Genomic DNA, 20,124 nt, shown 5'->3' with positions numbered 1-20,124 from the left:
ATTCTGAACGTCTATGCACTGTTTTTTTTTCTTTGGTGTTGTTATATATTTGCAGTGTGTCCTGCACTGATTTACAATGAGCTGGATTATTTATTTATTTTTACTGTTCACATGTATAGTTATTTACACACAATGTTACGATCTTCCAGCCCATTGTGCTGTCGTTTGTGTATATTATTCACTTGTATTGCTATACACAATGTTTTTATAGTGATTTTATTGTGTTTCTACTTTCTTTTATATTGATTTTATTAATTTTAATTGATTCTTAATTGTGATTGGTTCCCCATTTATTTATATATCCCCTCCGCCGTATCGAATCATGTACCACCTGAGGAAGACAGCGTCCTGCTGTTGAAACGCGTTGTGGAATAAAGACATCAAACAGACTTCCCTCTCGTCCTTGGCACCTCCTGACCGCGATTCTTTGCTCTACAGATAACACCTCTATACACAGCTAATAACACGAGGTTAGAGTCTAAAAAAGCCCCAGTGATCAGTTTGAAAATGTGCAAGTTTTCCAATTTTTCTTTTTAATTAAGCTTGTGATATAGAAAAAAATATGAACAATTTTTTTTTTTTTTTTTTTTAAATAAATTTGACATAAAAAGCTGATTTAAACAATAGGTCATTTTCCGAAGACACATTTGTTTTACGTGCCATGTAGAACACCATCTTTCTGGAAATCAGTTGACCACGATCATAGATCTCACTGATGTGGTCTTCACGGTTCTGAATGGGTTTCCCCTTTGAATTCTCGTAGGGGAATCTGTTGCTCCGGGCAGAGTTTTGTATTGTATCTCATTTAATATGTAGTGTTTTGGGTTATTTTTAGGTTTCCTGTAAATCTTAAGACTTTTTTTTATCTTTCAAGTGTGCCTCGTATGTCTTTTTGATTGAGTGCTGCCAGTTAGTAACCTGACATAAGATTGGTTGTATAGATGCAGAAATTAAAATCAGAGTTTGTACCTAAACAGTTGGGACCTGGTAAGTGCAAAATTTTTTTTTTAAAATATAGGTTCAATCAGAAAATATTCTATTGTTTAAATCAGTGAAAAGAAAAAGAGTAAAGGTTCTCTAAGTGTTAACCCTCCCCCCAATATAAGACACAGCGAGCAAGAGATAGTGTATGGTCATTTGCATGGGTTGTGACCAGGCACCACTCCGTACTTGTAAGAATGAAGGACTGCCGATCCAACGGCTGACCCACACTCCGGTGGGAAGAAGCGTATTCAAACCAAACGGGGGAAAAAAGAGCCGCGATTCTCGGGTGCTTCCACACAGTGAAGATCCTCACTCTTTTCCGTGTTTGGTTTTAATATATTGTTTAAGGCTATGTGCCCACGTAGCGTTTAAAACCGGACACTAAAACCGGACTCCTTCCCAGAAAGCGCGCGTTTTTGCTGCGATTTTCGCGTGCGGAATTCAAGCACTTTCCAAGCGATTTGAAGCATCGCTTGGAAAGTGATTGACAGGTTGGTCACACTCGTCAAACAGTGTTTGACAAGTGTGACCAACTTTTTACTATTGAGGCTGCCTATGCGGCATCAATAGTAAAAGGAAGAAGAAGAAGAAGAAGCTTACAATCTACAAGGAAATGGGGGGACACAGTAGGTGAAAAATGCTTGTTAATTCAGGTCTGGCAATTATAATAGGGATTTTCATATAAAGCTGCATGATCCGGTCATCAGCCCGTGTGTTTAAGTGCAATAGACAAGTATCAAGTGCAGTTATCATGTGCATGAAGGGTGTGGAGACAGATGAATAGTAGGGTGCAGATTCAGAATAATATTTGGAAGGAGGGAACAGGGCAAAGTTAGCTTGCTGGGTAGTTGATGTGGTAGGCTTGTTTGAAGAGATGGGTTTTCAAAGCGCGCTTGAATAGGTCAGGGCTAGGTATCAGTCTGATCGCCTGGGGAAGTGCATTCCAGAGAGCTGGAGCAGCACGAGAGAAGTCTTGGAGGCGGAGGTGCGAGGTTCGGATTACGGGGGATGTTAGTCTTAGGTCATTTGTAGAACGGAGGGCACGTGTAGGGCGATAGACAGAGATGAGAGAGGAGATATAAGGCGGTGCAGAACAGTGGAGAGCTTTGTGGGTGAGAGAGATGAGTTTATACTGGACCCTGTAGCGAATAGGTAGCCAGTGTAATGACTGGCACAAGATGGAGGCATCGGTGAAGCGGCTGGACAGAAATATGACCCTGGCTGCCGCATTCAAGATGGATTGGAGAGGAGAAAGTTTGGTAAGAGGGAGACCGATCAGAAGAGAGTTGCAGTAGTCCAGGCGAGAATGAATAAGAGCGACAGTAAGAGTCTTAGCAGTTTCAAAGGTGAGAAAAGGTCGGATTCTGGAGATGTTTTTAAGATGCAGGTGACAAGAGCGACTGAGTGATCGGATGTACGGAGTAAAGGAAAGTTCAGTGTCGAATATGACCCCAAGACAGCGGGCATGCTGCTTGGGAGTTATGGTTGAACCCTCCAGGGTTATTTCGATGTTAGGTAGAGTGAGGTTAGTAGAGGGGAGAAACACAAGAAGTTCAGTTTTAGAGAGATTTAGTTTCAGATAGAGGGAGGACATGATGCTAGAGACAGCAGACAGACAATCCTTGGTATTTTGAATTAGGGTAGGGGTGATGTCAGGGGAAGAAGTGTATAATTGGGTGTCATCAGCATAGAGATGATACTGGAACCCAAATCTGCTGATTGTTTGTCCAATAGGGGCAGTGTATAAAGAGAAGAGGAGGGGGCCTAGGACTGAGCCCTGCGGGACCCCGATAGTAAGGGGACGAGAAGAGGAAGAGGAGCCGGAAAAAGATACAGTGAAGGAGCGGTCAGAGAGGTAGGAGGAGAACCAGGAGAGGGCTGTGTCCTTGAGGCCTATAGAGCGGAGCATAGTGAGGAGGAGCTGGTGATCCACAGTGTCAAATGCGGCAGAGAGATCCAGGAGAATCAGCAGGGAGCAATAACCTTTCGATAGAATGTTAAAAATAATTAAAAAAAAATAAAAAATCGGGTTATATTCATCTTCCGGCGTCCCGCGCAGCCTTCCCGGGCCTCAGCGATGCTTCCGTTCCCAGTAATGCCTTGCGGCAGCGGCAAGGGCCTGTGATGACGTGAAGTCACGCGAGACCGCTACAGCATCGTGAGACCTTTGATGACGAGGTCTCGCGATACTGTAGCGGTCTCGCATGACTCACATCATCACAAGCCCTTGCTGCTGCGCAAGGCATTACTGGGAACGAAAGCATCGCTGAGGCCCGGGAAGGCTGCGTGGGACGCCAGAAGGTCAATATAACCCGATATTATTTTTTTTTTTTTTTTTTTTTTACAGGGATATGGTACCCAGGGCCTGGAGGACAGTCTCCTCTCCTCCACACCGTGGGTACCATCTGCACATGAGACGCTCACTTTGCGCATGGTGGGCATAGCCACATGCGGGAAGTAAGCGGATCTCATGCATTCCTATGGGTGCGGAATCGCGGCAATTCCGCAAAAAGAATGAGCATGCTGTGTTTTTTTGCGTGATGCGATTCCACCACGGAAAAAAACGCAGCATTAGCACAGCATGTGCGGAATGCCATAGGAATGCATGGGGTGCGTTCAGTATGAGTTTTTTAAGCGGCAAAAACGCTTAAAAAAGCGCAACGTGGGCACACAGCCTTAATCAGGTTTTTGTGGGGGGTTTTATAGCATTTTTATTTTTGAAAAAAAAAAAAAATTTCACCCAGATCACAATCTGTATACAAATTAAAAATCTTACAATTTTCACATTGGCCTCTGGGGGTTTTTTTTTAGACTCAAACTTACTGTTGTTTCAGGAAATTCACACGTACACTATCCACAATAGGCAGACTCTGACCCTATCTTTAGCCCCTTCACGATATTTGACGTACCTATACGTCATGGTCAGATAGGGGTTCCTTACCTTTGGTGTATGGGTACATCATGGGATCTTACACAGCATCGGAGCTGTGGAGCCTGGTACTCGGCTTACGTGACAGCTGAGCCTCGGCTCTCACAGCCAGGAGTGGAGCCCCAACCATCCCTGGCTGTTTAACCCCCTAAATGCAATCAATATCGATCGCAACATTTAGGAGGATGGAAGAGGGAGGGGCTTCCCTCTGCCGTCCGATCTGCGCCCCTGTGACGTCATCACAAGGACCCGATATAGCAACCTGAGATTGTCATGATTACCCCCAGGTCTGCCAGCTACAGCAAGCCTGTTAGACCATGCTAATTGCAATGCTAGTGAATTATAATGCATTATACCAGTGATGAGTGTGATAAAAGTTAGTCTCATAGAGGGACTGGTATCAGTAAAAACGACAACTCATCCCACAAAAAACAAGTTCTCACATGACTTTATCGGCCGAAATGTGGAAAAATTGTAGCTCTCAAAACTTGGTGATGCAAAAACTAGTTTTTGCAATAAAAAGTTTGTTAGTGTGTGACAGCAGCCATAAACCCAAAAATAAATTTGGATTATTAATCTCACCAACACAAAGAATAAAGCTGTGTAATACTTCAGACAGTACTGCCGGGCACGTCATCCAGTCTCCCCAGTGTTTTCTAGATTTACCTACAGATCCCATTTTACTATATTTTTTTTCTTCTTTAGGATTGTATTGTTTAATCCCCAAACGATTTTATCAATCAAGGGAGGGCTACTTGCTAGCCAGCTATTTTGTAATAGTCTTCCTTATATGGTAGAATATTTTAACTATGGCTAACTGCCCTGGAGAGGATCCTCTGATGTCCCCCACTAGACCCAGGAGGCAAGATTTAGGATTAATAGAAACTGGAGTGTTAAAGGCCTCCCAAATTACTTTGCCGAAACAAATGGATCAATTCTGCACCCTCTTCCCTACTTCGGGGACAACTATCATCCGATCTGAGACCCATCTTTTGGGGTTCTATAAAATCAATGAATCAAGAACAGTTGTGACCTCCTCTTGGCTGTTTTGATCAATATCTGCCATGTTGAGTCCAAGATGTCCCCCCCTTTTTCTATGGACATATGTCACACATCTCTCTTCCACCTATTTTTGACTGCAGTCATAAGATCCCTCAGGATTCTTGGTAACAGAGAGTTGTACATCACGGAGATAATGTCCATGGTATTTTTACCCCTCACATCATAGTCTAGTATCCCATTGACTGAAATGGAGAAGGGAGATACCGTTTCCTGTGCTCTTATTGCATACCTTAATTGTATATACCTAAAAAAAAAAAAAAAAAAATCGGAATTACGATGAATTCTTGTTTTAGTTGTTCCTATCGGCAAAAGTGACAATCCCAATGCAATTGATACAGATACTTCAGACCATGTTATTTCCACTCCCCACCTCCAGATGTAGCAGTTCCCTCAAGCAAGGGTTATTCTATAAAGTGGTGTACGTAGCACATTCCCAATAGTTTCTTACAACCCCATCATATTTTTTGCATAAGAGATAGGGTAGGGAAACCTCTGAAGGTGACCTTAAAATTTGTGATTTCCAAGAGGTCCAACAAATTACCCTGGGAGTAGAAAACCCTGGAAGAGTAGTGACTAGCATAGACTATATGCAAAATTTGCAAGATTTCAGTACACACTTTACCCTTCTTTTCTCTTAACAGGTATGTAAATGTATTATCTTGTTGTGCCTGCTCTAGTTTGACTAATAACCAACCAGTGGTTTCTCCTTCCTCATAAAACAGTTGTTTTACAAACATGCGTCAGTTATCCGGCCACTCTAAGGCTACTCTAATTGCTGTTTACCCTCTGTCCATTGAGCCCTATTATCTGAGCTATTATTGAGTATAAAGGCTTGTTCGGTTATGTAGTGACCAGGGACTGTGGACTCCTACCCAATCCTCCTAACTAGGGGCGCCATAGTCTATCCCTGTCCCTTCTGAGGGTGGAGTTGCCGGGGTCACGTGCCTTGCTATACTCCTATATTAACGCTTATCTGTTCCCTCCCGCATCCCAGAAGGTGTGAGGCTGAAGTGTATAGGATAATACTAGCCAGACAAACAAGGGTAGACGGACAGGGATAAATGAAAACTAGAATCATACAAAATACGCTCACCAAACAAGAGTGGAACACAGGTGAGGTATCGGAAGGTGAAACTAAATAGGAGAGGATGAACACACCAAGTCCACACATCAATCTCCTAAACAACTCTCCAAACATGAACTTTACCTCTAACTCCTAACCAGGCAGTAAGAACTATCACTGGCAATTCTCAGGTGCCAATGGCAAGCATATACACCAGATGGGAGTGGCCAACACTGAACAGCTGAGACAGTCCAGGTTGGAGAGCTCCAGGAGATCAACTGAACTGATTAACCTTTGCACTGCCAGCAAGGAAAAAAAAACCCTGCACTGTTTAATAAGATGGTGAAGCCATTCTAATCAGTGCATGAGTTCGTGAATGCAGACGCTGTAATCTTCTAGCCCCTCTTTGTCGTGGTATCCACATGACAAGTGTGTGTGACACACTTTCCTGGAACGCTGGCAAGAGAGACACACACACATACCCTGGTGACTCAGTCTTCACCCTTTCTATTCTAAGCACTAAGATAAATCGTGAGCAAGGCTTTTTTTTGCAGAAACGTTGATTGATTTTGCTGTCATGTAAGCCAAGCGTGTATGTCTAAACACATGAAATTGACTACATTGGAACATTCTAATAAATTACCAGTTTATGCATGAAATCAGTGCCTGAAAGTTTTTCCTTATATATTGGACTATTTTTTTCTGGAAGGCACTGTACATTGGTCAGCAATCTCCTTTACCACATTATCTTCAATTCTATGAATTGTCAGAGGCTTAAAAATGTTCACTACACCTTTGCTAAATTCCTCATGAGGTGTAGTTTCCTACATGGGGTAACTTCTGATGATTTCTGTTGTTTTGTCATGTCAAGGGCACTTAATTGTGACATGACATCCACAATCTCTTGCAGCCAAAATTACACTCCAGTATTCAATTAGCCCTTCTTCCCTTCTGAGCCCTGCCGTGCGCCCAAACAGTAGATTTACTCCACATATGAGGTATCTGTGCACTCAGGAGAAATTGCACGGCAAATTATATGGTCCATTTTCTTCTGTTACCTTTGTTAAAATGAAAAATTTGGGGCTGAAATAACATTTTTATTGTAAAAAAAAAAAAATTTCAAATTCACGGCTCAACGTTATAAAATTCTGTGAAGCCCCTGTGAGCTTGCGGTGCTCATAGCACCGCTAAGTAAATTCCCTGAGGGTTGTAGTTTCCATAAAGAGGTCACTTGTGGGGGGGGGGGGGTGCACTGTTTATACACATCAGTGGCTCTGTAAACATTGTATGGTATCCTCTAATTTGCACTCCAAAAATCAAATGGTACTTCTTCCATCCAGAGCGCTGCCGTGCGCCCAAACCGTAGTTTTCCACCACATACCGGGTATCAGTATCTTTACAGTCCATTTTCTCCTGTTAACCTTGTGAAAATGCCAAATTTGGGGCTAAAACAAAATTTTTGCAGGGAAAAAGTGAAATTTTCATATGTTTCTTTCACATTGCTTTAATTTATGTGAAGCACTTGAAAGGTTATTAAACTTCTTGAATGTGGTTTTGAGCACTTTGAGGGGTTCAGTTTTAAAATGGTGACAATTTGGGGTATTTTTGTCATATAGTCATAAAATTGTTTTTTTTAAACTTTTATTGGAAAACTTAAAAATTGCTTCCAACTTCCTCACAAAAAAATGATGTTTCAAAAATGATGCTAAGGTAAAGTAGACATGTGGTAAATCTTATTAGCTATTTTGTCTGATATAATGATCTGGTTTAAGTATATAAGAATTACAAGATTGAAAATTGCTACATTTTCACCAAAGTTCTGATATTTTCACAAAGACAAAAAATATCGACCTGTATTTACCACTACCATAAAGTGCAACGTGTCACACAAAAAAGAAAAACGTCTAAGAGTCACTTGGATTCATTGAAGTGTTCCAGAGATATTACCACATAAAGTGACACTGGTCAGAATTGTACAATTTGGCCTGGTCAGGAAGGAGAAAACAGGATCGGGGGTGAAGGGGTTAGTATGGAAGCATCTAATGAGCGGGTGCAAAGGTCATTCTGAAGGGAGAGGTAGCAAGGGGAGGGCTCTAAAATTTCCTATGTAAATGGTAGATCCTGTGTTATCAGCTGTTCATAGAGGTGCTACCTGCTGAAAACTCTTCCTGAAAAGACAGGAAGAGAAAGCACACAAGACTGGTGAGGACCGGTCGCGCTGGTATGAGAGGGAGTTTGGTAAGGGGAGTATGGTTTATATTATGTTCCCCAGACCCCGTCCTCCCAGTCCCCCAATGCATCACGTTTTCAGGATTTCCTTAGTGTTGCACAGATGAGAGAATCTGCAGCAATTTCTGATGCCTCAATAATGATTCCATCACCCGGGCAATAGTAAAGAATTCCTGGAAACATGACCTGTTGAGGACTGTGAGGGCTGGAGTTTGGTAAACACTATTCTAGAGCCTTCTACGTGGTTAAAAAAAAAAGATAACCCCATTTTTATGACATAAGAACCTTTGATGGAAAAAATTCACACAAGTACTTCCACCTTCTCCTCCATTGCCTCCTGTTGGTGGCCACTGCCGGACAGTTTGGGTTGGCATCAGAGTTCTTCTGATACGTTTTGGCCCCATATCTTTAAGACATTTTTAGCATATCCACCTAACTTTATCTGTAAAGTGAAATTCTTTTTGCACTAAGGAACAAATGTCCAATAAAGACATAGACTGGAAATGCATGATTATTACATCCCCTGTAGTAGCGCTCTTTTCAGAGCAATGTATTCTGTATCTGTGCGCGTGGCCAGTAGCGTGGAATGCCATCGCCTCTTACAGGTGGGGATTTTTGTATCTGCCACCCCTCTGGATATAACGGCTCGAGGAGCATATTAATGGCCGTGACCAGTGTTGGGAGCTTGCCAATCAATAAGAACATTGACTAGAAGTTAATAGACACAAATATCTGCAGCTACTGCTGTTCGTGTACTTGGACATCGCCTCCCCGTGCTTCAATCAATAGCTGGACATATTGCACAGCACTCGCTGCTCCTTAGCCTGTTTGTTGGCATGTCCCCAGATGAATCAGGCCTGTCTCCATCAATTATCTTCAGCCTCACAGATTTACTGCACTGTCAACACCAGGAATCACCGCTCATCTCATTCTCCGCACTGCGAGACGGCATTGACGGGCTTCATTATTCCCACTATAAAGCTGATCCTCTACTGAAATTTGCCTTCATGTAAAATGCAACTTTGAGTAAATAATTACAGTATATTCATCCATGAAATAACAATTCCTACTTTACTCCTCCTGTCAATAAGCTCCCCCATCCCAAAACCACATATATGAGCATTCAGGTCTCTGAACGCTAAATCCATCATAGCCCTCGCTTGGCCCCGATAAAATAATAAAGCTTATACTCACCTACTATGCTGGCGCCATTCCCGCGGTGTCGGGACTCGCTCTCGCCGGAGCTTTCGTGCAGTGTTGTGACACATGACCTCGGCGCCCGATCAGCACTGGCGTCACTGTCTCCGCATTTGGGCAAATCGAACATGAAGAGGAAGTCTGGGCTGCAGATGCTCTCTGACTTCCTCTTCATGCTCAATTTGTCCGAAGGTGGGGTTTGATTGGGCACCGGCGTCACGTGACACAGCAACAGCACGAGAGCCCCGGGAGAACTAGGGCCGACACCGCGGTAACGGCGCCGACACGGGAGGTGAGTATAAATTTTATTATTTTATCGGGGCCAAGTGGGCAACTTCTTTAAGATATAAATATGTTGATGGATTTATCTTTCAGAGACCTGCATGCCCAGATATGTGGTTTTGGGATGGGGGGATCTTACTGACAGATTTTCTTTAGGGGGGGTTATCTAGGACTATTTTATTTTTTTACTATGTGCCTGATAACTACCTACTTGTTCTACCAGGCACCAGCGATTCTGCTGCTTCATGTCAACAGAGCAGCTCTTCCGGGGTGTGACTGCTGAATGACCGCCCGCTCCCCGCAGTTAGGCAGTGGGAAGCCAGCTGCCAATCAGCATGGCATTGGTAGAGCAGTGCAGCGGAAGAGAAGCCGCTGCTCTGTTGATGTGATGTCATCAGAAGCTGCAGAATCGTTGGTGGTAGCGAGACCACTCTGTGCTTGCAAATATCTGCGCCGGACAGAACAGGCAGGTGGACAGCAAATACCTTTCTGTTAGTTCTTAGGTCCAGTACGAAAATAAAATAGCGCCAGATAACCCCTTTAAATACCCGTAACACTGCACAAGATGATTTCCCGTTCTTACATAAAGTGTTCCTAAGGGTCATTTATGTTCGTGATGTAGTCTATGTGTAAATCTCATCATTTATTTTCCAATAATATTTTGTGATTTATATTTTTTATCATTTTAATGTTTTTGTTTTTCAGATTTTCAAGTACGAATATAACTCACACGGGCCCCGAATGGTCAATAATTGCCATTGTATTGCTGTCTGCGTAAGTATTGCTAATCATATCGCAATGCACAGAATGCCTTCAACTCCCTGTATATAGAATACCTAGGGGAACCAAGTATGGACAAGCCGATCCTACTGACCTAACAAATGTCAGTGTCAAGAGAGAGGAGCCAGACTGTGGCTGTAGGATCTGACGACGCAAAGCTTGCATGTAGTCTGTAACCATGGAAACCCATAGCTCTTCATAGAAGCTGACAACACACAAAATGGATGCATATTTTTATTGCCTTTTAAAAGAGAGCATCCCCCTGTGAGATAGCTATTTTGTTTCCCCCCCCCCCCATAAACTTGACGGCTTGACAGAAATTTTTTTTGCATTGGTCTTGCTAAGATTGTTCATTATTTGTATCCTCTGTGCTAGACTGCGGTGATTTTCTTAGTGTAAACTTTTTCGTGTTCTTTTCACCACATAAATGTTTTATCCCGATGGTTATATTAAGCATAAAGGAAGTTTTTGAATACTCTACACACCATGGGTGGGCAAGTAATTTTTCTGAGGGGGCCACATGAAAGACTGACTGTTGTGGAGGGCCAAATAGGCTGAAATTAGTTCTGCTCAATATTAACCCCTTTACGACATATGAAGTATATACATATATGTCATAGGTCGCCTCCCTCTGTTTGATGCGGGCTGCGTCACAATCCACCTGTGGCTGTTAATATGTTAAATGCCGCTGTCCATCTCTGACAGTGGCATTTAACACGATCGGAAAAGCGTCACTAGCTCCACCCAGCAGCACCCCTGTCACAATATCGTGGGAAGCCTTGCTCTGTGTAGCACAAGCGATCAGATGATCGCATCTTCAAGTCTCCTAAGGAGACTATTAAAGCAAGAAAAAGTAGAAAAAAATGTTTTTAAAAACATTTTTGCCCCCATTCAAAATAAAAACACATGTTTGGTATCGCTGTGTTCAGAATCGCCCGATCTATCAAAATAAAAAGTAAATTAATCCGATCGCTATGCAGCATAATGAAAAAAAAATAAAAACGTCAGAATTGCGTTTTTTTGGTCGATGCAATATTGTGTTAAAATGCAATAACAGGCGATCAAAAGATCATATCTATCCCAAAATGATATCAATAATAGCATCAGCTGAGCCTGCAATAAATAAGCACCCGCCCAGCTCCGAATCCTGAAAAATGAAGATGCTCCAGGTCTCTGAAAATGCGCCTTTTTTTTTTCTTTTTTACAAATTTAGAATTTTTTATTCACCCCTTAAATAAAAAAAGAACCTAGACATGTTTGGTATCTGCAAACTCAAAATGACCTGGAGAATCATAATGGCAGGTCCTTTTTTAGCATTTAGTGAACATGGTTAAAAAAAAAATTAAACAATTGTGGAATTGCACTTTTCTTGCAATTTTACCACAATTGGAATTTGTTTCCCGTTTTCCAGTACATTATGTGGTAAACCAATGGTGTCGTTCAAAAGTATTAGATACAATATGTGTCCCCACATAACCTCACTATATACAGCGTGTACCCCAGATAGCCTCTTATGTACAGTGTAAGCCCCAGCTTAGCCTCCTATATACAGCATACGCACCCCACATAGCCTCCTATATACAATATAAGCCCCAGATAGCCTCTTATGTACAGTGTGAGCCCAACGTAGCCTATATACAGCATACGCACCCCACATAGCCTCCTATATACAATATAAGCCCCAGATAGCCTCTTATGTACAGTGTGAGCCCCAACATAGCCTCCTATATACAGCATACGCACCCCACATAGCCTCCTATATACAGCATACGCACCCCACATAGCCTCCTATATACAATATAAGCCCCAGATAGGCTCTTATGTACAGTGTGAGCCCCAACATAGCCTCCTATATACAGCATACGCACCCCACATAGCCTCCTATATACAATATAAGCCCCAGATAGCCTCTTATGTACAGTGTGAGCCCAACGTAGCCTATATACAGTATAGTCTCCTATATATGGCATACGTCCCACACCTAGCCTCACTATATACAGTATGAGCAGCGCCCACATTGCCTCCAACATACACTATGAGCCCCACCAAATAACCTCTTATGTACAGTATGAGCACTCACATAGACCCCTATATACAGCATGATCCGCCCACATTGCCTGGAATATACAGTGTGATCCCCCCACATAGCCTCCATATATACATTGGGAGCATTCCACATATACTCCATGTATGCAGAGTGAGCCCCCCATAGCCTCCATATATACAGTGTGAGTACCCCTATGGGGGAGGGCATGGTGCAGCCCATGGGCCACTTCTTCACCCCTTCGGCTGTCTCGCTCCACAGGCGAGACTGGTACAGCCAGAAGGCGGGATCTGGCCCCCTGTCCGAAGTTTGCCCAGGTCTGCTCTACACACATCAGGGTTTATTTATCAAGTTAAATGCAGCAGAATTCTGGTGTCTTTTGAGTCCTACCCCCCAAAAAAAACTTGGCCTTCTTTTTGCAACTGGTCCAGCAAGGGGATGTGACCTTCATGAAAATAGATGGAACTTGTTGGGAAAAGGGGTGTGGCCTAACATCTTCATGCTACAAAAAATACACGAAAACTGGAATTCACGTTTTTGGCAAGAAGAAAGCCAACCTTAATAGGGGGTGTAAATCAAGACTAGACAGTCTTAAAATTAGATTTTTGCTAAACTTGGCTCACACAGACTGCCTAGTCTACGTTTGCCCTAAGAACTACATTGTATTGTTACATTTAGTTTTGTTTTTGTTGTTTTTGAATGTTGCTTTGCTTGTGTTTTGTGCTTTTTTTTTTTTTTTTTCTCCCTGGAGTGCTGTAGTGGTAATTTGGGGGTTTATTCACTTTTTTATGTATTTATTTTTTAAATTAGTACTACATAAAAAGGCACTTATCTCTTTTACCATATGGTTTACGGTATTTAAAGAAAAAAATAATACAATAAATAATCAGTAGAGCAGCGCAAATAAAATAAGAGCAAAAACTGCCCTCGTTTGATCTGGTGACAAAGGTTTTAATCTCTTGAGACAATCTATTTTAAAGACTAGAGAAAGTAAAGCCCTTTTTTAATATATAGTTATTTGATTCACCTAGTGTGATAATTAGACAATACTTTACTATTCCGAGCGACTCTTGTATATCAGTGATAATATAATCCTTGATATCAGACACATATCTAATCTGTAGGTAATAATCTAATGTTTTGGTAATTGTTTTGTGTGTGAAGAAAAAATAAAACCTATTGTGCTAGAACATTAAACCGTCAGCTTTCCCATAACTAGATAATCAAGATCCATATCTTCAATTTACAGTCGTTTCCAGTAAATGCAGCGGTGTTGCTTTTGCCGCTTGTTGCGGGTTTTGTGAGTCATTTGAGCCTCTGGGGCAAGGAAGTGCTTTGGAGACTTTCACAGGTCAGGGAACGTTTTGGTCCAACATTGCAGCATCATTGGCACAGCACTTAATATATTTTGATATTGCTTCGGTCTGACACATTGTTCTATATTCACCCTCCCAAGGAAGTCCATACTAGTAGGTATTAGCGTAGGCTTCAACGAGCCCTACATCTGTGTCACTCCGTCAGATACTGCTCAAACGATTCATTAAATCAGAACACAGAAAGTAACTTTACTTGAATGCGCTGGCATCAATATTTTATTAGCTATAAGAACAAATCTTTTGTCATTTTTATTATATGCCTTTTCTTGGTTGAATTGGTGATTTGTGAAACAGATCTTATGAATTTTTTAGTCTTTCTATTCAATTTAAAAAAAAAAAATTCAAAAATTTGCTTGCCAGGGTAAAATAGTTTCCAATAGTATCTAGGTAAAGCACTCAATAAAACTACAATTTTTTTTCTGTAATGCAAATGTACAATTTACCATTAATTACACATGATAATATCAAGTAATAAAATATGAAGGATCATTTTAAAATATTGAGTCTACTTCAAAGGATATGTGAATTTTTTTTTTTATTATTTTTTGTTGTTCCAGTGTATCTAAAAAAAATTTAACTTTGTAAAAAGTCTAATTAAAAAAAACATATATATATATATTTTAATTGTATCCATACACATGAATTTTACAAATTGATTTATAGACCAAGTAGTAGGCCTTTTATTCTCGAGCCATCCTTTCTAATTATTCTAGGGTGAGTAGGAGCAAGAGTTTGTTTGCAGTCTCTTACCATGGAGACACATAGGTGGGCACGAGAGCTGTGTACAAAGAATGGTAGAGTATTTTTAAGCAACACTATTTGCCTAGTTTCTTACTTTTTTTTCTGGATATTTTAAAGGGAACCTGTTATGTTCAAAATTGTATCTGATCTGCAGGCTGAATGATGTAGAGCAGGAGGAGCCGAGCAGAATTATACACCTTTTTATTGGGAGAAGTTTCTGTAACACATATTTTTTGTTAATTGTAATCCATGGAATTTGCATGCGTATCAGTCCAGTGGGAGGTCCTATTCAGTGATTGACAGTCTTCCCTGTATGACTGTGCATGGAGGGATGGCTGTCAGTCACTGAGTAGCACCGCCCATTGGACTCATAGATGTACAAACAGCAGGGAGTTCAATGAATAAAACACAAGTCAGCTTTACTTTACTATATTGCGATGTCCACAGATTGAACTGCATGTACAACGTGACAGGTTGCATTTAAGTTGGCCAAATTAATTGTTAATAAATTGGTAATTTCTCCTTCGTCTCATTGGGGGACACAGAGACTGTGGGTGTGTACTACTGCCGTCTGGAGGCTGATACTAAGTATACAAAAAACAAGTTGGCCCCTCCTCCGCCGCATACACCCTCGCCCCGATAGCGGGCGGAAACCAGTTTTTGCTTAGTGTCTGATGGAGGCACACGCAGTCTGGGTCTCTCCAGACTATTTTTTTTTTTTATATATATTTTTCTCGCTATGAAGAGGAGACGGACCCTATTGAAATGGTCCGATCTCCCCAAAACATCAACGGGCGAGCAAGCACGAGTATCGCCTCCGCGTATCTGGGACTTTTCCCCAGACATCTATTTTTATTTTCTGAGAAGATAAGACAGGGGCAACGCATCCTATTGAAAGGATCCGATTTCCCCAAACCAACAACGGGCGACCACGTGCGAGTGTCCCTCCACGTTTCCTCTCCCGCGACGTGGGACATTATGCCAGACTTAGCCCTGTCCACCCCTAGGTAGTGAAACCATGGGCTTGCACAGAGGCACAAGACTAGTCTGTACGCCCCCACTGCTCCACCAACGCATGACGGCGGTGCTGCATGGCGGCGGACGGTCCCTCTCCTCGCCCAGACAAGGCGGACGGAGCTAGGGTGCCTGCACCGTCCGAAAATGGATTACCTCATGGCCTCAAGGAGGTATGGTTGGGCTGGGAGGGCCCCTGGGCAGCGAGAGACTCCAGGCTTAGGAAGAGCGACGAACACTTTAATACATTCGTATGCCCCAGCAACTCAGGGCAGGAGCTGCAGAGTAACCAAAGGCGGTGATCAGCAGCAGCTCCCTCCTTCCTCTCCCCTCTCCGCTTCCTCCCTCCTGCCTCCCTTTCGCCTTCCTCCTTTCCATACCTGTAGCAAGTGGGCGCAGGGAAATCCCCCAGCTGGGGAAGGGGGCGCTTCAGGGGGGTACCGGGGGAGCCCAGGATCCAGCTCCGGTACACAAGCGCGCCCCTGCTCGGGCGGGTGAGCAGTGTTAAATTTAGCCCGCGGCTTCGGCCTAGGCCGCGGGGGGAGGGCCCGCCCCGCCCCCCCAACGTGACTTCAGATCCGGCCCGCCCCCCGACGTGACGTCAGATCCGGCGCTGCCCCCATGTCCAGGGCGGGCGCTGGATAAAATTGAGGCCCCGGCTTCAGAACAGGGTAGGCCGCGGTCAGCAGAGCATCGCAGCCTACCCAGAGAGGAAACGACAGCAGGATCAGGAGCGCGGGGAGACAGCAGGAGCCGGGTAAGCGCGACCCCGTCCCGGAGCCACACTAGGGCAAGTGTTCCTCCTTCTCCTCATTCCTCCTTATGTTTTAAAAAAAAAAAAAGGGAAAAAGAGAGAGAGAGAGAAGGTTGGCCTTTTCTGCAGTATGTCTGGAAAAGGGAAAAAGCACACGTTCCTTTATACCGCATGCTTTTCCTGTGGGGCGGTGTTCACGCGAGCGCAGACTATTAAGTTATGTGAAGCCTGTAATTCCAAACACGCCCAGGAGCCCTCCCCTCCAATGGAGCCCAGGGGTTCGGACCCCCCGGGATGGGCGTTATCACTTTCTCGGTCTATGGTTTCGCTTACGAAGGCGATTGAGACCCTTCAGGCCCCGGATAGGGGTAGAGACGACGGCTCGCCTGTTTGGGAAGGTTCATCCACCTCACAAGAGCCGCCGGCCTGCAGGGGCTGCACTCTCTCTAAACAGACGTACAGGGAGAGATCCCATATGGCGTCTCCGGGCCCCTCCGGTGCTTCAGCATCCATGAGTGCGGCGTCTCGCTCACCGTCACCATTGTCTGGGAGCGAGCAGAGTTCGGATGAGGACATGCAGGAATCCCTGGACCTGGATACCCCGGGGTGTCGGGAGACGGTAGACAGTCTCATTGAGGCTGTCAATCAGACTCTAGGTATTGAGGAGGATGTCTCCCTAACCGCAGGCCATAAGATATCTTTTAAAAAGACCAGGCGACCTCATAGGGTGTTTAGCACTCATCCAGAATTCGAGGACATGGTACAACGGCACAGGGAACGTCCAGACAAGCGCTTTTTGGGACAGAAGACGCTAGAGACGAGGTACCCGTTTGCACCAGAGCTCTGTAAGACATGGGCAGAATCTCCGATTGTGGATCCCCCAGTGTCACGCCTGGCCTCAAGATCATTGTTGTCAGTGCCTAGTGGTTCTTCCATTAAGGACCCCACGGATCGGCTCATGGAAGGTTTAGCCCGCTCGGTGTATGAGGCATCGGGATCAGCACTTTTGCCTTCATTTGCGGCAACATGGGTGGCCAAGGCCATGATGTCATGGTCAGAGTCTTTGAATAGAGTCCTGCAAGAGAGAGATTTGCTGATAGAGGTGTCTGAGATAGCAAATCAGATCGCGATGGCGGGTGACTATCTAATTAATGCATCCTTGGATGCGGCTAATTGCGCGGCACTAGCGGCGACAAACGCTATCGCCATTAGGAGAGCCTTGTGGCTAAGGCTATGGCGGGCTGATTCAATTTCTAAGAAATCGTTAACGTCCCTCCCATATCAGGGTAACCGACTTTTTGGAGAGAAATTAGACAAGCTCATTTCGGATGCCACAGGGGGAAAGAGCAGCTTTCTCCCACAGCAGAAGAGTAGACCGCCCTTTCATCAACCGCAGGCGCGCTTTCGAGCATTTCGCGCCCCCGGATGGGCAACAGCGGGCAGTTCTACCGCCCCAGCTCGCTACAACCAAGACAGAGAGCGCCAGGTCACGTATAAAGCCAATTCGCTGGGGAGGATGCGGGGCCGTCCACCCAGGTCAAGGGGGGCCAGGTCCCAGAGGCCCTCAGCAAAATGACTCGAGGCTTCAGGTACCCGAAGACAGCAGAGTAGGCGGTCGTCTTCTCAGGTTCCGCCACGTCTGGGTCAAGGTGGCACACGACGCATGGGTGGCAGAATTAGTGTCATCCGGGTACAAAATAGAGTTTATCAGACATCCGCCAAGGCGATTTTTTTTCTTTCCCGGCTTTCCAAATCGGAGTCCTGGGCAGAGGCGTTGCTAGGAGCCATCAGGATTCTTCAGTATAACGGGGTCATTGTCCCGGTACCAGAGGGCGAAAAGGCTCAAGGATTTTATTCCAACCTGTTCGCGGTCCCCAAGAAGGACGGAACAGTAAGGCCGGTTCTGGACCTAAAGCTCCTAAACAGGTTCATCAGAGTCAGGCACTTTCGGATGGAATCCCTCCGGTCAGTGATATCAGCCATGGAGCAGGGAGAATATTTAGCCTCAAACGATGTTCAGGATGCCTACCTGCACATCCCTATTTTTCACCCGCATCAAAAGTTCCTTCGGTTTGCAATCGATGGCCGGCATTTTCAATTTGTGGCTCTGCCATTCGGGTTAGCCACGGCTCCCAGAGTATTCACGAAGGTAATGGCGGTCGTTATGGCCATTCTTCATGCTCGGGGCATAGTGGTTTTGCCGTACTTAGACGACCTCTTGGTAAAGGGGCTGTCCTTTCAAGCATGCGAGGAGAATGTCAGCATCACGCTGGATACCCTATCTCGCCTAGGTTGGTTGGTCAATGGAAAAAAGTCATCTCTTATCCCAGCTCAGAGGATTCCATTCCTAGGGATGATTTTCGATACTTCCCGAGGGTTGGTAATTCTCCCTCAGGACAAGGCTCGGGCGCTCCGGCAGGGAGTTTGGAGTCTCCAGCAACCAGGCCCTCACACGATTCGATTTGGGATGAGGGTTCTAGGGAGAATGGTAGTGGCAATAGAGGCAATTCCGTTTGCTCAATTTCATCTTCGACCCCAGCAGCACGCTCTCTTGGCAGCGTGGGACAGGAGTCCGTTCTCCCTAGATCATCAGTGCAGGTTGTCCGTTCAGGTCCGACGAGCACTTCAATGGTGGACGCGCGACTCCTCTCTCCTTCAGGGGAAACCATTTCCTCCTGACTAATGGTTGGTGATCACAACCGACGCAAGTCTTCTCAGTTGGGGAGCAGTATTTCGTCATCACACAGCACAGGGGCAGTGTTCACCCCAGGAGGCTCATCTTCCGATCAACTTGTTGGAGATTCGAGCGGTGCAGTTGGCGGGCGTTGCAGCATTTTCAGCACTGGCTAGCAGGTCGCCCAGTCCGGGTCCAGTCAGACAACGCCACGGCAGTGGCATACGTGAATCACCAGGGAGGCACGCGCAGCAAGGCAGCCATGCGCAAGATAGAGCATGTACTCCGGTGGGCCGAGAGGCACCACTCAGTAATCTCAGCAGTTCACATTCCCGGCGTGGAAAATTGGGCAGCAGATTTCCTGAGTCGGCAGGGTGTCATGGCCGGGGAATGGTCCCTGCATCCCGAGGTCTTCCAGCAGATTTGCCAACGGTGGGGGACTCCGGACGTGGACCTGATGGCCTCCAGGGAGATCGCCAAGGTGGGCATGTTTGTCGCCCGGTCCCAGGATCCGCGAGCAATCACAGTGGATGCGTTGGTCCTTCCATGGGGCCAGTTTCGGCTCCCATACCGGTTTCCCCCTCTGCCTCTTCAACCGAGGGTCATCAGAAAGATCAAGATAGAGAGGGTCCTGGCAATTCTGCTGGCTCCAGACTGGCCCCGTTGAGCTTGGTACGCGGATCTAGTACAGCTCCTCGCAGACGTGCCATGGCGTCTACCAGAACGGCCAGACTTATTGTCCCAGGGGCCAATCTACCACCCGAACTTAGGGGCCCTGTGTTTGATGGCATGGCCATTGAAGCCTGGATTCTGACCCAGGCGGGGTTTGGGCGTGAAGTGGTGGCTACAATGGTTAGCGCCCGGAAGCCGGCCTCGGTGAGGGTTTATCATAACACTTGGAAGGTTTTCTTTCTCTGGTGTCGAGAGCACGGGGTTGCGCCTTTTGTCCTTCTCGGTTCCCAACATCCTGGCTTTTCTGCAGTCAGGCCTAGACG

The 20,124-nt window shown here is 45.0% G+C and overlaps 1 protein-coding gene across 2 annotated transcripts in view; it reads left to right on the top strand.

Annotated features, from left to right (window-relative positions):
* The window catches only part of RPAP2 (RNA polymerase II associated protein 2), a 113,494-nt gene that overhangs the window by 40,662 nt on the left and 52,708 nt on the right, over positions 1-20,124 (top strand). For both annotated transcript variants that reach the window (XR_012231428.1, XM_073571456.1), the window contains exon 11: positions 10,452-10,520. Coding sequence is in view for 1 of the 2 variants with exons in the window: in XM_073571456.1 (XP_073427557.1) it covers positions 10,452-10,520 (69 nt within the window). In the remaining variant the exon portion in view is untranslated. The remainder of the gene's footprint in view (positions 1-10,451; positions 10,521-20,124) is intronic.

Source organism: Dendrobates tinctorius, unplaced genomic scaffold, assembly GCF_039654945.1.
Source record: "Dendrobates tinctorius isolate UK_male_01 unplaced genomic scaffold, ASM3965494v1 ptg000029l, whole genome shotgun sequence".
Taxonomy (NCBI): Eukaryota; Metazoa; Chordata; class Amphibia; order Anura; family Dendrobatidae; genus Dendrobates; species Dendrobates tinctorius.
This window is presented reverse-complemented; position numbering and strand designations above follow the sequence as displayed.